General features: G+C 39.0%; 1 protein-coding gene and 1 non-coding gene across 2 annotated transcripts; one reads left to right on the top strand and one right to left on the bottom strand.

Moving 5' to 3' along the window:
- Positions 1-581: 581 nt before the first annotated feature.
- On the bottom strand, positions 582-15,330 carry LOC114391535. Its single transcript, XM_028352533.1, has 4 exons — positions 15,069-15,330; positions 14,896-14,957; positions 14,083-14,814; positions 582-707 (listed from the first exon to the last, which is right to left on the bottom strand). The coding sequence occupies exons 1-4, from the start codon at positions 15,328-15,330 to the stop codon at positions 582-584; spliced, it is 1,182 nt and encodes a 393-aa protein (XP_028208334.1).
- LOC114394354 lies at positions 10,870-10,976 on the top strand. The gene has a single exon (XR_003662754.1). It is a non-coding gene; the product is annotated as a small nucleolar RNA R71 (small nucleolar RNA).
- Positions 15,331-16,081: the final 751 nt, after the last annotated feature.

Genomic DNA, 16,081 nt, shown 5'->3' with positions numbered 1-16,081 from the left:
CTACACCCCATTGCCACATCATATAGTCACACTTTGTGCATGTCATTCATGCTTTACATGCCTCATGACACCTAAGAACACTTAGTGGAGAATCTTGGAATTGATATTGGATTAGTGGGCTGAACCATAACTAAAATTCACTAATCATAATTAGTGAAATTTTGGCTCCAAAGTTTGGCTCTACAAATTCAATTTCAAATTCAAGTGAAATTTGAATTGAAATTCAAATTTCCGTCCAATTTTGTGTGACACTTAGGCTATAAATAGAGGTCATGTGTGTGCATTTTTTGGAACATTGATCATTTGAATATTAAACTTCAGATTTCAGAGCTCTTTTAGAGCACAAAATTTCGTGCTCTTCCCTCCTTCTCCCTCCATTCATCTCCTTCTTCCTCCAAGCTCTTATCCATGACCTCCTATGGTGGTGAGCTTCTTCTAGACTCATCTTCTCCTTGAAGTGGTGTCTCCTCTCTCTCTTCCTTCTCCATTCCGCTGTCATTCATCTTCCAAGAAGCAAAGGAATCCATTGATGAAGAAGATCCTAGGCCTACAAGCTCCAATGGAGCTTACATAAAAAAAGACTAATCCTTAATCGCTTTGAAACGGCGCTGATGCTGCTCGCTTTGGAAACGGTGTTCGTTCAACTCAATCTTCGCTTGCGGGGCCGCACTAGATCCCTCCCCTGCGGCGGCCTTCGGAGCCATTGCCTACAAAGACACATCCATAAAAAATTATTTTGCATGAAATACGTAATCATTATTTTAGTTATCCAAGTATAGCAACCAAGAAGTCAATCAATTTTGTGTGGTTTTTACTAATTACATGTGTTACCATACAACTAATAAAACAAATCACAACTTAGTGTGTATCATTTTGAAAGAAAGAATTTGATATTCTACAGTAATTTAGTTGCAATGTACCCACCATAGTGCAACAAGTTTAACCAACATTTAGGCCAATTCAAACCAAACAATTTTAAGCATTCATGTGACTCATGTAATTGCATCTAAAGCAATGTCCAAAACTTCAAGCTTAGTTCATACCCTTGGCATTTAATTTCAACAACCTAAGTTGATCATACATCTAAAATGATGGCTGGACATGCATAAATTTCATTACTTATTCTAATTTCTAAACAACACATGGAATAGTCATTGTGGCATTTCATCAAACAGTTGGTGTGCACATGTCAAAACATGTATAAATGAGGGATAAGGAGCAACATGACATGCAAATTTACAACAAAATGAAGGATAGGACTAGAGCCATCCATTGCAGCCACCAATCCAAGCATTTTGATCATGGGTTTGCACATAACTTATCTCAAATATTGCAAAGAAAACAATAAATAAAGCACCAAACATTTTGATACTAGGTTGCCTCCTAGGAGCGCTTCTTTAACGTCTTTAGCCGGACACGGGGTGGTGATCAATACTTCGCCATCTCATCCTCCCTAACCCCCCATTTGGTGTGATTGATCTTATCATGGACCTAGCACCTGTTGGCACCTGCCCTAATGCTTTGACAAAGAAAGTGTTAACATGCAAATGTGAAAAAAATACTAGAAGATGCTTGTATCACCTTTCCACTTGCCCCTAGGCTTACCCAAGTTGGTGTGGTGCTGACCATCACCCAAAATGACTCTTCATTCATTTTCCGATTTGCAGGATCCCTTGATGATAAGATGCAGATGCATGCATGTTTATGATCAAACATTAAACATAATAACTAACGGGTGTTGTTGTGTTCAATTATACTTAACGCTTATGGAACCCTTACTGAATATGCCGAATGGCTCTAGAATATCAGTCATGTTAGTGAGCAAGAACGAGAGTGTACGTTCTTAAAGACAATAAAAAATGCAAAGGATACAACACTGGAGGGAGAGATGCAAATCATTAATCCATATTTATTAATGTTGCGATTACGTTCTACAAAAATTTTAAGACATGAAGATCCTAATGAGTCCTTGAGGAGGCCTATACATGGAGCCTTCGAATTGCCCCAAGCATTACGGGTAATACCGCTGGACGATGTTAGAATTCACAGGCGAAGGCAGCTCTTCATCATTCATGATCATAAGCAGCAATGCTCCTCCGGAGAAATCCTTCTTCACAACAAACGACCCTTCATAGTTGATCGAGGCCGAACCCGAATCAAATAAACATGAAAATGCAGTAACTAGGAAGTGATCCTAGGTCGTTTCCCAACGAGCAATGATAAACCAAATGTTCATAATATACTTGCAGTAATAGTAACGATTGGGGGAGGGGGGGGGGTTGTTTGTTTTGTGAAATACAGAACAAGCGAACTAGAATACGAAATTAATAGTATTAAAAACGGGTTGTTTCCTCTGATTCAGAAGCCACTCTCTTGTCCTAGGCTATGGAGAATTCGTCCCTAACAGTTAACCACTTAATCCAACCCTATTTTAATTTACTAAGCGAAAACCAACTTAGGGCTGTCAATACGTGATTAGGCAACACATACACCAATTAAGCCTTTGTCCATTAAGCATGAACGCAAGTTAGGCTCAGAGGCAATTAATTGTGTTAGACCTTGTGGCCTGAATAATCTTAAGAGAGATAGGCTTAGAATGCAGAAGAAGCAACAACAATCAATTTAATAATGTTCTATAAACATGCAAGGCAAAATTGATTGCAATAACATAAATGAGATAAGGGAAGAGAGAATGCAAACACAGTTTTATACTGGTTCGGCCACAACTCGTGCCTACGTCCAATACTTAAGCAACCCACTTGAGATTTCCACTATCTTTGTAAAATCCTTTACAACTTCTGAACCACACAGGGACAACCCATCCCTTGTGTTCAGGAATCCTTACAACTCAAGAGACCCTCGGTCCCATAATTAATTTCATTGAGTAAGAAGAATGGAAGAAGAATTCTCTCTTCAAGAGAAGAATATTACAATGAAGATCCATGGATGAACTCTTAATGGATTTGCAAGTGTTTGCCCAAGAGTTCTTGAGAGAGCATTTTACAATGAAGTTCTCTTGGAATCTCTCTCATTTTCTTTTGAGAGGATAAGACATTTTTGCCAAGCAAAACTCTCTCTTTAATTCGTGCCCTAGTCACCTATTTATAGGCTTTTGATTGCCATTCACAAATCTAATGAAAAGATGTGACTGCTGGCAGATTTTTTGAAAACTTTCCACTGGTAATCGATTACAATGTTTGTGTAATCGATTACACAGTTATAATTTGAAGGGTTATGACTTTTGAATTTGAATTTCCAAAGTTCCGTTGCTGGTAATCGATTACAGACATATGGTAATGGATTACATGTTGAAAATTCAAATTCAAAACCTTTTTCAACAGCTATTTCTCAACCCTGTCTTCTGGTAATCGATTACACTTCCTGGTAATCGATTACCAGAGCCTTCCATGTCTTGAAAGCACTTTGTTTTAAGGCAAGGCTTGGTCTTTAGTGAATCTTGAAATAAGGCTTTGTTTGTTGAAGCAATCTTGAATTATTCTTGAAGCAAATGCTTATCATTTGAAGCAGCCTTGTTTGGTTCTTCTTTGGCATCATCAAAATCATGTATGCATACATTCACATTCTCCCCCTTTTTGATGATGACAAACATGTGATTTCTTCTCAACACCATCAAAGCTTGCATGATTTACATTCTCCCCCTTTCTCAAGAAAATTCTTAATTCTTCTTGACATCATCAAAATCTTCATGATTTACAAATTGAACACGAAGCGTGCACAGATTAATATTAACGAATGTGGGTTAATTGGTGAAGGGAAAACTGCCAGGAAGCTACATTATAAACAGAACCTCGAAGAGAGTTGAGCTTCATCCTCAGAAGGAAACAACACCAGAAAACTTAGCCTTCCATAGATTCAATAAAAGTAGAAACGTAAATGAAAGCAGAAGAAGGAACAAGAAACGAAATTCCAATAAGAAGTAGAGAAACTGAAATTGCATTCAAGTAAACAGTAAACTAAAACGTAAAAACCCTAAACTGTGCTCTAAATAATGAATAGCCTAACAGAATGCCTTGCACGAATCCCAAGGCTGCTATTTAAAAGAGTCCCTCAAAGTCATTGGGCCCTATTACATTATTCTGGCCCAAAACAAAATAAGCACTGAACCACATAAAATAAAATTGCAATCTCCTAATTAGAAATTAACTAAGGTAAACACAGCTTTATTTGCCCTCTTCAAGTCCACAACCAAAATCCGGATTAAGCCCAATGTTTCATTAATTCCTGAAATTAGATTAAAAACATCAAATTAGCTTAATGAGCCCAAATAATAAAACAGACTAATTAATTTGACAATTAAGACTAATTAGTAATTAAAATAGTGCAAAAAGGGTTTAAGAAATAGAAGAAAATGATGACACATCAAAAACCCCCATACTTAGCCTTTTGCACTCCTGGGCAAAATGAAACAAAGAACAAAATCCAAGGATATCAAAGAGAGACAAACAAGAACATTCACATATTTCTCAATGAACATCAAGGAATAAAAGGAATGGGTAACATCTAACATGAAGAGATCCGAGAAGTCAAGACATTCATGAAAATCACCCAAGCAACCCTATCATGGCAAGATAGTTAATCAGCTCAAGAATGAAAAGTGATAAAGCCTCACAAGATATGTGTTCTATCTCTCAAGTGTCTACTCAAGTGTCTAGGCTACTATTTACCCTCAAAGCACCCATGAAAACCAACACCACATAAACTTGGCAAGATTCTAAAATTGACAATCAACCCATAAACACAAGCACATGAGGATCAAAAGGTCTTTTAAGGTTGTAATGGGGCCAAGGACAAGGTAGGGAAAAATATGGAATAAGTGGCTAAATCCCAAAGGAATAGGCGAGCAATGGGGAATAAGTGCATATTAACAAAAAAGAAAAAAATAAGAAGACCTAAAGATAAAATTTAAACATAAAGAGTAGAACCAAGAGTCTCATCATTCTTTTTTCATTTAAGATCTTATTCACTCAACTTTATTGCTTTTCTTTTTCTTTTTCGATTTTTTTTGCTCTGTAGCATTTAAGAAACAACATCTCATTCAACATGTCCAACATTTAACCAATATACACTGTACATCAAGTATGGCCCAAAATACGTCATGTAGCATAGCCAACAAAACATGTTATCCAATGAAACAAAAACCCCCCACACTTATTCCCAAAACAATTCCAAAGCTCCAAAATTCCTTAAGGATATGGTGATATCATGGTTTTTCACTTAAGGCTTGTAGTGAGCTTCAAAACAAGGAAAGGGAAACAAGGCTCAAAAGGGTTAACAAAGGAATTAATTCAAGGTAAGTCCATTTGGCTTGAGGCTTATAAGAACAAAATTGCCTAAATCATTTCCAAATATGCATGTGAAATAGGAAGCATCAACAAGAATCAAGCCAAGGCTATTGTGCAAGCAATCAATGGGGGCAAAACACACCAAATGATTATGATGATGGATGGCTCAAATTCTCACAAAGGTAAACTTATCACTTTCGAATTGAGCTTTCAAAACTATCATGACATGTAGAGGAAAATCAAGGATTTCAAATCACAAAATGTCAAGAGACTTTTATTTTCAAAACAATTACCCATTTCTTGAACATATCCTATAATTCAAAGAAAAACATGCAAAGTCATACATGTACACAGAATTGACCCAAAATATTAAACTAGAAACCCAACAAAACTAACAACATTAACAAATTAACACAACTAACAAATTAACAAAACCGAAAAAACTAGCAAAACCAAAGAACACTCCCCCCCATACTTAAACAACACATTGTCCTCAATGTAGCACAATTAAATGATTAAAAACAATTAAACCATCAAATAGAATCAGACAAGTGTAATAAAAGCAAAGAAGGAGATAGGAAAAGAAGAACTCCCTAAGTCATGGTCGAGGAAGAGTAGGGTGGATTAGGGAAGTATCTTCCACCACTACGTCCACTAAAGAAGGGTTTGTGAGGAATGACTTAAGTCGATGTCCGTTGACCTTGAAGCTCTTGTTTGTGGAGTCGCTTTTGATCTCAACTGTACCATAAGGAAAAACATTAGTAACAACAAAAGGACCAATCCACTTAGACCTCAACTTACCCCTCATGAGTTAGAATTATACAACAACACTTTTTCCCCAACCATGAAGTCCTTCATAATTATCATGCTATCATGGAACTTCTTAGTCTTTTCTTTGTAGAACTTGGCATTCTCGTAGGCTTCTAGGTGGATCTCATCTAACTCACTCTGTTGCAACTTTCTTTCTTCACCAGCTTGATCCATAGAGAAGTTGCAGGTCTTCACTGCCCAATATGCTTTGTGCTCAATCTCCACAGGAAGATGGCATGCCTTTCCAAAGACAACCCGATAAGGAGACATTCCTATGGGTGCTTTGTAGGCAGTCCGATGTGCCCAAAGAGCATCATCAAGCCTGGTACTCCAATCTTTCCTGCTTGGCTGCACAATCTTCTCTAAAATTCACTTGATCTCCCTGTTAGAAATTTCTGCCTGTCCATTGGTTTGTTTGGGGGTGGTATGGTGTGGATACCCTGTGTACAACCCCGTACTTTTTAGGCAAGGCATGCATTATTCTGTTGCAAAAATGGGTTCCTTGATCACTAACGATTGCTTTAGGTACTCCAAACCTACAAAATAGATTAGATCTGACAAAATCTGCAACAACCTTAGCATCATTAGTTCTAGTGGGCTTGGCTTCCACCCATTTTGAAACATAGTCAACTGCAAGGAGAATGTAAACATAACCAAAAGAGATAGGAAAAGGGCCCATGAAATCTATACCCCAGACATCAAACACCTCACAGAATAACATAGGTTGCTAAGGCATTTGTTGTTGCCATGTAAGTGTACTTCCTGCTCTCTGACACTGCTCACAAGTGCTGCAAATCTTCCATGCATCTTTAAAGATGATGGGCCAATAAAAGCCACAATCAAGCACTTTACGAGCTGTCTTTTGAACACCCAGATGACCTCCCGATGCGGAAGAATGATAGAACTGTAGGACTGAGTCAGTCTCATGATCTGGAATGTATCGTCTAATGACCTGATCACTGCATAATTTCCACAAGTAGGGGTCATCCCAAATAAAATGCTTAGCATCACTTTTAATTTTATCTTTTTGAGCCTTCGATGCTAAGGGAGGAAAAACAGAAGCAACTAAATAATTGACAATGTTAGCAAACCGGGGAGTAGAAAGAGAGTCAGAAATACTATACAGTATATACAAATGATCATCCGGGAAATCATCCCGAATGGGTGAATCCTCATCAGACACACGTTCAATCCGACTCAACTGATCAGCAACTAAATTTTGTGCTCCGCTCTTATCACGGATCTCCAAGTCAAACTCTTGGAGCCATAGCATCCATCGGATCAATGTAGGCTTAGAATCAGCCTTCTTCAACAAGTACTTTAGAGCTGCATGATCAGTATAAACAGTAATGCGGCTACCAAGCAAATAAAATCGAAATTTTTCAAGAGCAAAAACTATGACTAGAAGCTCTTTCTCAGTAGTAGTATAATTCGCTTGGGCAGCATCTAAAGTCCTAGATGCATAATTAATCACCCTGGGCAATTTATTAATTTTTCTGAGCAAGGACAGCCCCTAATGCATAATTTGATGCATCACACATAAGCTCAAAAAGGGTTGTTCAGTCGGGTGCCTGGATGATGAGGGTGGTAGTCAACGCTCTTATGAGGCAATCAAAAGCCTCTTTGCATTTATCATTAAAGTCAAACTCCACCTCCTTTTGTAACAAGTTGGACAGTGGAAGGGCTACTTTACTAAAATCTCTTATAAAGCGCGTGTAGAATCCTGCATGACCATGAAAAGATCGCACCTCTCGCACACAAGAGGGGTAAGGAAATTGTGATATAATAGAAATTTTTGCAGGATCTACTTCAATGCCCTTATTGGAAATAATGTGGCCTAAAACTATACCTTGCTCAACCATAAAATGACATTTTTCAAAATTTAGAACAAGGTTAGTTTCAATGCATCAATTCAAAACCCTTTCCAGACTATCCAAACAGACATCAAAAGAGGATCCATATACAGTGAAATCATCCATAAACACCTCTATGCAATTTTCTAAAAAATTACTGAAAATACTGATCATGCACCGCTGGAAGGTACCAGGGGCATTGCACAGGCCGAAAGGCATCCTCCTATAGGCAAAAGTGTCAAAGGGGCAGGTGAATGTGGTTTTTTTCCTGATCCTCAGGAGCAATAGTGATTTGCATATAATCAGAAAAACCATCAAGGAAACAGTAGTGAGATTTACCTGCCAGGCGTTCAAGCATCTGGTCAATGAATGGCAGGGGGAAATGGTCCTTTTTGGTAACCTGGTTCAGCCTCCTATAGTCGATGCAGACTCTCTAACTATTCTGCACTCGAGTAGGAATCAGCTCCTCCTTCTCATTTTTTATCACAGTGAGGCCTGTTTTCTTCGGGACTACCTGGACGGGACTCACCCATTGGCTATCGGAGATAGGATAAATGATTCTAGCTTGCAAAAGCTTGGTTATCTCCTTCTTCACTACATCAAGAATCATCGGATTGAGTCTTCTCTATGGCTGTCTTACTGGTTTAGCTCCATCCTCTAAATTTATTCGATGCATACATATGGATGGGCTAATACCAGGAATGTTCGCCAGGGTCCAGCCTATAGCCTTCTTATGCTTCATGGGAATAGATAACAACTTCTCCTCTTGCTCATCAACAAGGGAGGCATATATAATTATTGGAAAAATTTTGCTATCAACCAAGTAAGCGTATTTTAAATTTGATGGCAGAGGCTTCAATTCTGGTGTGGCCGGTTGGATAGTGGTAGAAGGAGATGGTTTCTCAGCCTGTACCTCATAAAGAAAGTCAGAGGTATATGTACTTCCTGAAACATGGTTAGTTCTATCTAACTGTATAAAATCAATCTCAAGAGGTAAAACACCACCAGACATGCAATCAATATCAATTTCAGATTCACTCTCAGCATCAAATTCAGACCTATGATCAAGTACAATTTCAGACTCAATGCATGAAGAGTGAGAGCCATGTAGATTAGAATAAAGATCAGTCATGTATTCATCAACAACATGGTCAATTATTTCAGCATGAAATGCAGAAAGATCTTTAGATGGGTGTTTCATAGCATCCAGAATATTAAAATGAACAGTTATATCACCAAACTCCATAGATAGTGTGCCTGCATATACATCTATCTTAGTTCTAGCAGTTTTCATAAAGGGTCTGCCTAGAATGATGGGAACTGATCCTTGAGAAAATCTCTCCTCCATATTCAAAATATAAAAATCAACAGGGAAAATTAGTTCACCAACTCTAACTAAGACATCCTCTATGAAACCAGCAGGATAGGAAACACTTCTATTAGCTAAATGAATTACCACATCAGTTGACTGCAAGGGACCTAGAGATAGAGAATTAAAAATAGACAGAGGCATAACACTAACAGAAGCTCCTAAATCTAGCATGGCATTGTCAAACTTACTATTCCCTATAATACAAGGTATGCTGAATGTACCTGGATCTTTACATTTTTTAGGGATTTGGGGGACAGATTTACCAATCAATGCAAAGACATTTCTGCCCATGCTAATTCATTCACTTCCTTTAAGCTTCCGCTTATTAGTGCACAACTCCTTCAAGAATTTAGCATATCTTGGAATTTGCTTTATTGCATCCAGCAGAGGTATGCTTACCTCTACTTTTCTAAATGTTTCCAAGATCTCTTTCTCTTCCTCTTCCATTTTTTTGTTGGGAACTGCTCTTGGAGGGAATGGAAGAGGGATATGCTGCTTCTGCAAATCAAAATTACCAGTGGAAGATTCACCTGCACAGAAATTTTTAGGTAACTTACTCTTTAAATTTTTTTCATCATCTTTTTCTGGAGTAGAGTGAAGTTGGGCAGGTTCATTTGCGGATGAGGAAGGTGCTACTGGTTGAGGTCCTTGACACTGCTTTCCGGACCTCAATGAAATGACACTCACATTTTTGGGATTCTGGACGGATTGAGAAGGCAGCTTGTAAGAATTTTGGGACTGTTGTTGATTTAACTGTGTAGCCAATTGTCCCATCTGGTTAGTTAAGCTCTGAATGGAGGCTCTGGTCTCTTGTTGAAACTGCATGTTTTGCATAGTCATTTGCCTCACAAGTTCTTCGAGGGAAGGTTGCGGAGGAGGCTCAACTGTTTGTTGTTTCTGGGGATGTTGCTGTTGTTGGATTGGTGGAGGAATGTATGGTCTGCTTGGGCTAACAACATTTTGGAAGGAAGGAGCAGGTTGTTGTTGTTGTTGTTGAGGGCTAGACCATATGAGATTAGGGTGATTCCTCCATCCGGGATTGTATCTGTTGCTGGAGAGGCCATAATTGTTTTGTTGTGGTTGATTTTGCTATTGAGGATGAGAAGGTCTATTGTAAATGTTTGCAGCATAAGCTTCAGGCTGCTCAATTGCTCCAGGTTGCTGCATAGAAGGGCAAAGGTCTGTATGGTGGTCAGCAGAGGAGCATAAACCACAGACTCTTGCGACAGGTACAAATTTTTTATTCAAGGCCAGCTGGGTTACCAAGTTAACCAAGGCATCTAGTTTACCTTCAAGCTTCTTAGTTTCAGATGATGCAGATGATTTTGTAGCTACCTCATGCACTCCTCTAATGACTATAGCATCATTTCTGGTGCTAAACTGTTGGGAGTTGGAAGCCATCTTCTCAATTAAATTTCTGGCTTCAGTAGGGGTCATGTCTCCAAGGACTCCACCACTGGCAGCATCTATCATACTTCTCTCCATGTTACTGAGTCCTTCATAAAAATATTGGAGAAGAAGCTGCTCTGAAATCTGACAGTGAGGGCAACTGGCACATAGTTTTTTAAATCTCTCCCAGTATTCATACAGGCTCTCTCCACTGAGTTGTCTAATACCTGAAATATCCTTTCTGATGGTTGTGGTCCTGGATGCAGGGAAATTTTTTTCTTAAGAATACTCTCTTGAGGTCATCCCAGCTCGTGATGGACTTGGAGCAAGGTAATACAACCAGTCCTTTGCCACTCCCTTTAAAGAATGAGGAAAAGCCTTCAGAAATATGTGATCCTCTTGGACATTTGGGGGTTTCATGGTGGAGCAGAAAATATGAAATTCTTTCAAATGTTTGTGCGGGTCTTCACCTGCAAGGCCATGAAACTTTGGAAGCAAATGGATCAGTCCAGTTTTAAGAACATATGGGACATCCTCATCAGGGTATTGGATGCACAAGCTTTCGTAGGTGAAATCAGGTGCAGCCATTTCCCTTAGAGTCCTCTCACGGGGTGGAGGTTGTGCCATGTTCTCAGAATGTTCAAAATCAGAAGCTCAAAATTATAATGCTCAAAATCAGGGTGTTCAAAATCACCAATAACAGAATGCACAGACTCACCAGTAATGGAATGCTCAGGATGATCAAAAGGTACAAAATGATGCCTAACTAATCTATGAAATGTCCTATCTATCTCAGGATCAAAGGGTTGTAAGTCAGATGGATTGCCTCTAGTCATACACTACATTCAGCATGCACAACTAGTTGTCTACTCATGTAAATAAAAGTGTAGATTTGAACTACAGCTACCCTCAAATGATATCAAAATGACTTGAAATTTTGTGAGCAACCTTATAAAATGATGAGAAGATAGCACATAAAATTTCAAACAAAAATTCAAAGTCTAACTATGGAAGCTAAAAATGGTAGGTTAAGAAAAATAAGAGAATAAAACTTGAAAAATATAAAACTTTTGACAGAATCACTTTTTTTGGATGATGGAGACTTCAGCCGGCCTATGGCTGCCAGCCACAGCATAGGAAATTTTTTTCTACCCCAAATACATATATAATAATTGTGATTCTGATAACCGGAACAAAAGTTATGGCCGTTTGAAGTTTTGACAAAAATAAAATTTGCTACTTTTTTGGAACTTTCAAATCTGACCAAACTAAAGGCTCTAGCTATTTTTCTCACAAAATATAGATTAAAAGAAGTTACCACAAAAAAATTCAGCCAAAAATAACAACTCTAGCTACTAAAACAAAAAATCCCAAATAATTCAGCAAGGGTGGTCGCTAAAATCCGTCGCTACATGATTTCCACTACTACTATGTTTTGCCGCAAGCAAAAGTGGTCGCTAAATCCATCGCAAAACACTATTCACAAAAAAACACCCAAAACTGAAACAGGGGAAGCGCTTAATAGAAAAACTAAAACAGAACATGCACTAAACAAAATACCAAGACACTAAACGACACTAACACACACACTAACAATTAAACATAAAACACGAAAGAATTAAACACTAACACGACACTAGCTATTATGAACCTTTGGACACTGCTCCCCGGCAACGGCGCCAAATTTGATCGAGGTCGTACCCGAATCAAATAAACATGAAAATGCAGTAACTAGGAAGTGATCCTAGGTCGTTTCCCAACGAGCAATGATAAACCAAATGTTCATAATATACTTGCAGTAACAGTAACGATTGGGGGGGTTGTTTGTTTTGTGAAATAAAGAACAAGCGAACTAGAATACGAAATTAATAGTATTAAAAACGGGTTGTTTCCTCTGATTAAGAAGCCACTCTCTTGTCCTAGGTTATGGAGAATTCGCCCCTAACAGTTAACCACTTAATCTAACCCTATTTTAATTTACTAAGCGAAAACCAACTTAGGGTTGTCAATATGTGATTAGGCAACACATACACCAATTAACCCTTCGTCCATTAAGCATGAACGCAAGTTAGGCTCAGAGGCAATTAATTGAACACCAAGCGATCACAAATTAATATTAACGAATGTGGGTTAATTGGTGAAGGGAAAACTGCCAGGAAGCTACATTATAAACAGAACCTCAAAGAGAGTTGAGCTTCGTCCTCAGAAGGAAACAACACCAGAAAAATTAGCCTTCCATAGATTCAATAAAAGCAAAAACGTAAATGAAAGCAGAAGAAGGAACAAGAAACGAAATTCCAATAAGAAGTAGAGAAACTGAAATTGCATTCAAGTAAACAGTAAACTAAAACGTAAAAACCCTAAACTGTGCTCTAAATAATGAATAGCCTAACAGAATGCCTTGCACGAATCCCAAGGCTGCTATTTAAAAGAGTCACTCAAAGTCACTGGGCCCTATTACATTATTCTTGCCCAAAACAAAATAAGCACTGAACCACATAAAATAAAATTGCAATCTCCTAATTAGAAATTAACTAAGGTAAACGCTGCTTTATTTGCCCTCTTCAAGTCCACAACCAAAATCCGGATTAAGCCCAATGTTTCATTAATTCCTGAAATTAGATTAAAAACATCAAATTAGCTTAATGAGCCCAAATAATAAAACTGCCTAATTAATTTGACAATTAAGACTAATCAGTAATTAAAATGGTGCAAAAAGGGTTTAAGAAATAGAAGAAAATGATGGCACATCAATAGTTCAGGCCCATTTACCTCGATGACCCTTTTGAACCTATGGCACTTTCTTCAGAACAAGATCCCCTTCGCTGAACTTACGCGGGCATACTTTTTGTTCAAAAGCATTTTTTTCTCTGCTCTGATATAGTCGCCCATGGCTCATGGCAGCCAATCTCTTACCCTCGATAAGATTTAATTGATCAAAGAATTCCTAGGCCCACTCTGCTTCTTCCAATCCTTACTCTACTAGGATTCTTAAAGAAGGAATCTCCACCTTAAACGGGAGCACAACTTCCATCCCATACACCAAAGAGAAAGGGGTTGGCCCAGTAGATGTGCGCACAGAAGTTCGATAACCATGCAATGCAAAGGGGAGAATCTCGTGCCAATCCTTGTATGACACAGTCATCTTCTAAACAATCTTCTTGATGTTCTTATTGGCAACCTCAACTGCCCCGTTCATCTTGGGCCTATAAAGCATGGAATTATGGTGTTGGATTTTGAAGTCCTCACACATTTCCTTCATCATCTTGTTGTTTAAATTGGTGGCATTATCGGTGATGATCTTCCTGGGCAACATATATCTGTAAATTATCTCCTTCTTAATGAATTTGATCACCACATTTCTAGTCACACTAGCATATGAAGCTGCTTCCACCCATTTGGTGAAGTAATCAATGGCGACAAAAATGAAGCGATGCTTGTTTGAAGCCTTGGGTTCGATGGCCCCGATCATGTCTATGCCCCACATTGAGAAAGTCCATGATGCTACCAACACATTCAATGGTACAGGTGGAGCATTAACATTATCAACGAAGGTCTGACACTTATGGCATTTTCTCACATGAACGAAACAATCGTTTTCCATGGTGAGCCAGTAATACCTTACCCTCAAAATCTTTCGGGCAATGGCATGTCCATTAGCATGTGTACCAAAGGATCCCTCATGCACCTCCACTAGCATTTGTTCGGCCTCTCTTGCATCCACACATCGAAGCAACACCATGTTATGGTTTCTTTTGTACAAGATATTTCCACTCAAAAGGAAACCGGCTGCCAACCTTCGTAACGTCCTCTTGTCATTGTCAGAGGCCTTAGGCGGGTATTCCTTGGCTTCAATGTATTGTTTGATATCGAAGTACCAAGGCTTACCATCCTCTTCTTCTTCTACCAAACAACAATATGCAGGCTCACCATGACATCTGAATTTGATGTATGGAAAATCTCTGTGAGGGCTCATTTTGAACATGGACGATAGAGTAACAAGGGCGTCGTCCATCTGGTTTTCCTCTCTAGGAATGTGATGGAAAGGTATGTCATCAAAGAGTTCCATCAATTTCTTGATGTAAGCCTGGTAAGGCACCAATTTGTGGTCCCAGGTCTCTCATTCACCTTTCAACTGATGAATCACCAATGTTGAGTCCCTGTATACCTTGAGTAACTTGACCCTGAAGTCGATCGTTGCTCGGATCCCAAGAGCACATGCCTCGTACTCTGCTATGTTGTTAGTGCAGTCGAATCACAACCTAGCCATGAAAGGTATATATTGTTTATCCGAGGAAACCAATATTTCCCTAATCCCATGGCCTAGTGCATTAGACACACCATCAAACCATGCAATCCATTTATCCTTATCCTCATCCTTGACCTCCTCCTCAAACAAGGTTATGATATCCTCATCAGGGAATTCTAGATGCATCGACTGATAATCATTGATGGGTTGTTGAGCTACATAATCCACCAAGGCACTCCCCTTTGTTGCCTTCTGAGTGACGTTGACAATGTCGAATTCTGACAACAGAACCTGCCATCGAGCTATACTTCCAGTGAGAGTGTTCTTTTTGAAGATGTACTTGACGGGATCCATTTTGGACACCAACCAAGTAGTGTAACTCAGCATATATTGCCTCAAACAGTGAGCTTCCTACACCAAGGCACAACACGTCCTCTCTAGCAAAGACTAGTTCATCCCGCACACTTTGAACTTTTTGCTCAAGTAATAGATGACCCGTCCCTTTCTTTCGGATTCGTCGTGCTGTCCCAGCACACACCCTATCAACTAATCTAATATTGTCATGTATAGGATAAGAGGTCTTCCGGGCATTGGTGGCACGAGCACATGAGGATTCATCAAACACCATTTAATCCTTTCAAATGACACTTGACAATTATCGTTCCATTGGACAAATTGATTTTTACGCAATAATTTGAAAAGAGGCTCGCAGGTGTCGATTAACTATGATATGAATCTCGCTATGTAGTTCAACCTTCCCAAGAAACCTCGGACTTGCTTCTTGGTACGTGGCTCCAGCGGATCCACCTCTATTCCATTCTGGCTAACGACAAAGACGAGCAATTTTCTGGATTTTACCCCGAACGTACACTTTGCGGGATTCAACCTTAACCTGTATTTACGCAGTCGCCCGAACAACTTCCGCAAATTGACCAGGTGTTCCTCCTCCGTCCTTGATTTGGCGATTATGTCATCCACGTAGACCTAGATCTCTTTATGTATCATGTCGTGGAATAATGCCACCATGGCCCACTGATATGTTGCCCCAACGTTCTTCAGCCCAAATGACATCACCTTGTAGCAGAAGGTTCCCCATAGAGTGATG

Source organism: Glycine soja, chromosome 17, assembly GCF_004193775.1.
Source record: "Glycine soja cultivar W05 chromosome 17, ASM419377v2, whole genome shotgun sequence".
Lineage (NCBI taxonomy): Eukaryota > Viridiplantae > Streptophyta > Magnoliopsida > Fabales > Fabaceae > Glycine > Glycine soja.
The sequence above is the reverse complement of the archived record's forward strand: the minus strand, read 5'-3'. Positions and strand labels throughout refer to the sequence as shown.

What these genes read in the sequence shown, in the direction of transcription:
- LOC114391535 (XM_028352533.1), bottom strand. Translation starts at nt 15,330, where the DNA reads ATGGATCCCGTCAAGTACATCTTCAAAAAGAACACTCTCACTGGAAGT. An exon ending in TCAGGGTCAAGTTACTCAAG is followed by an intron (nt 14,815 to 14,895) that starts GTATACAGGGAC and finishes GTGCCTTACCAG; the next exon opens with GCTTACATCAAGAAATTGAT. An exon ending in CTAGTGTGACTAGAAATGTG is followed by an intron (nt 708 to 14,082) that starts GTGATCAAATTC and finishes GTGTCTTTGTAG; the next exon opens with GCAATGGCTCCGAAGGCCGC.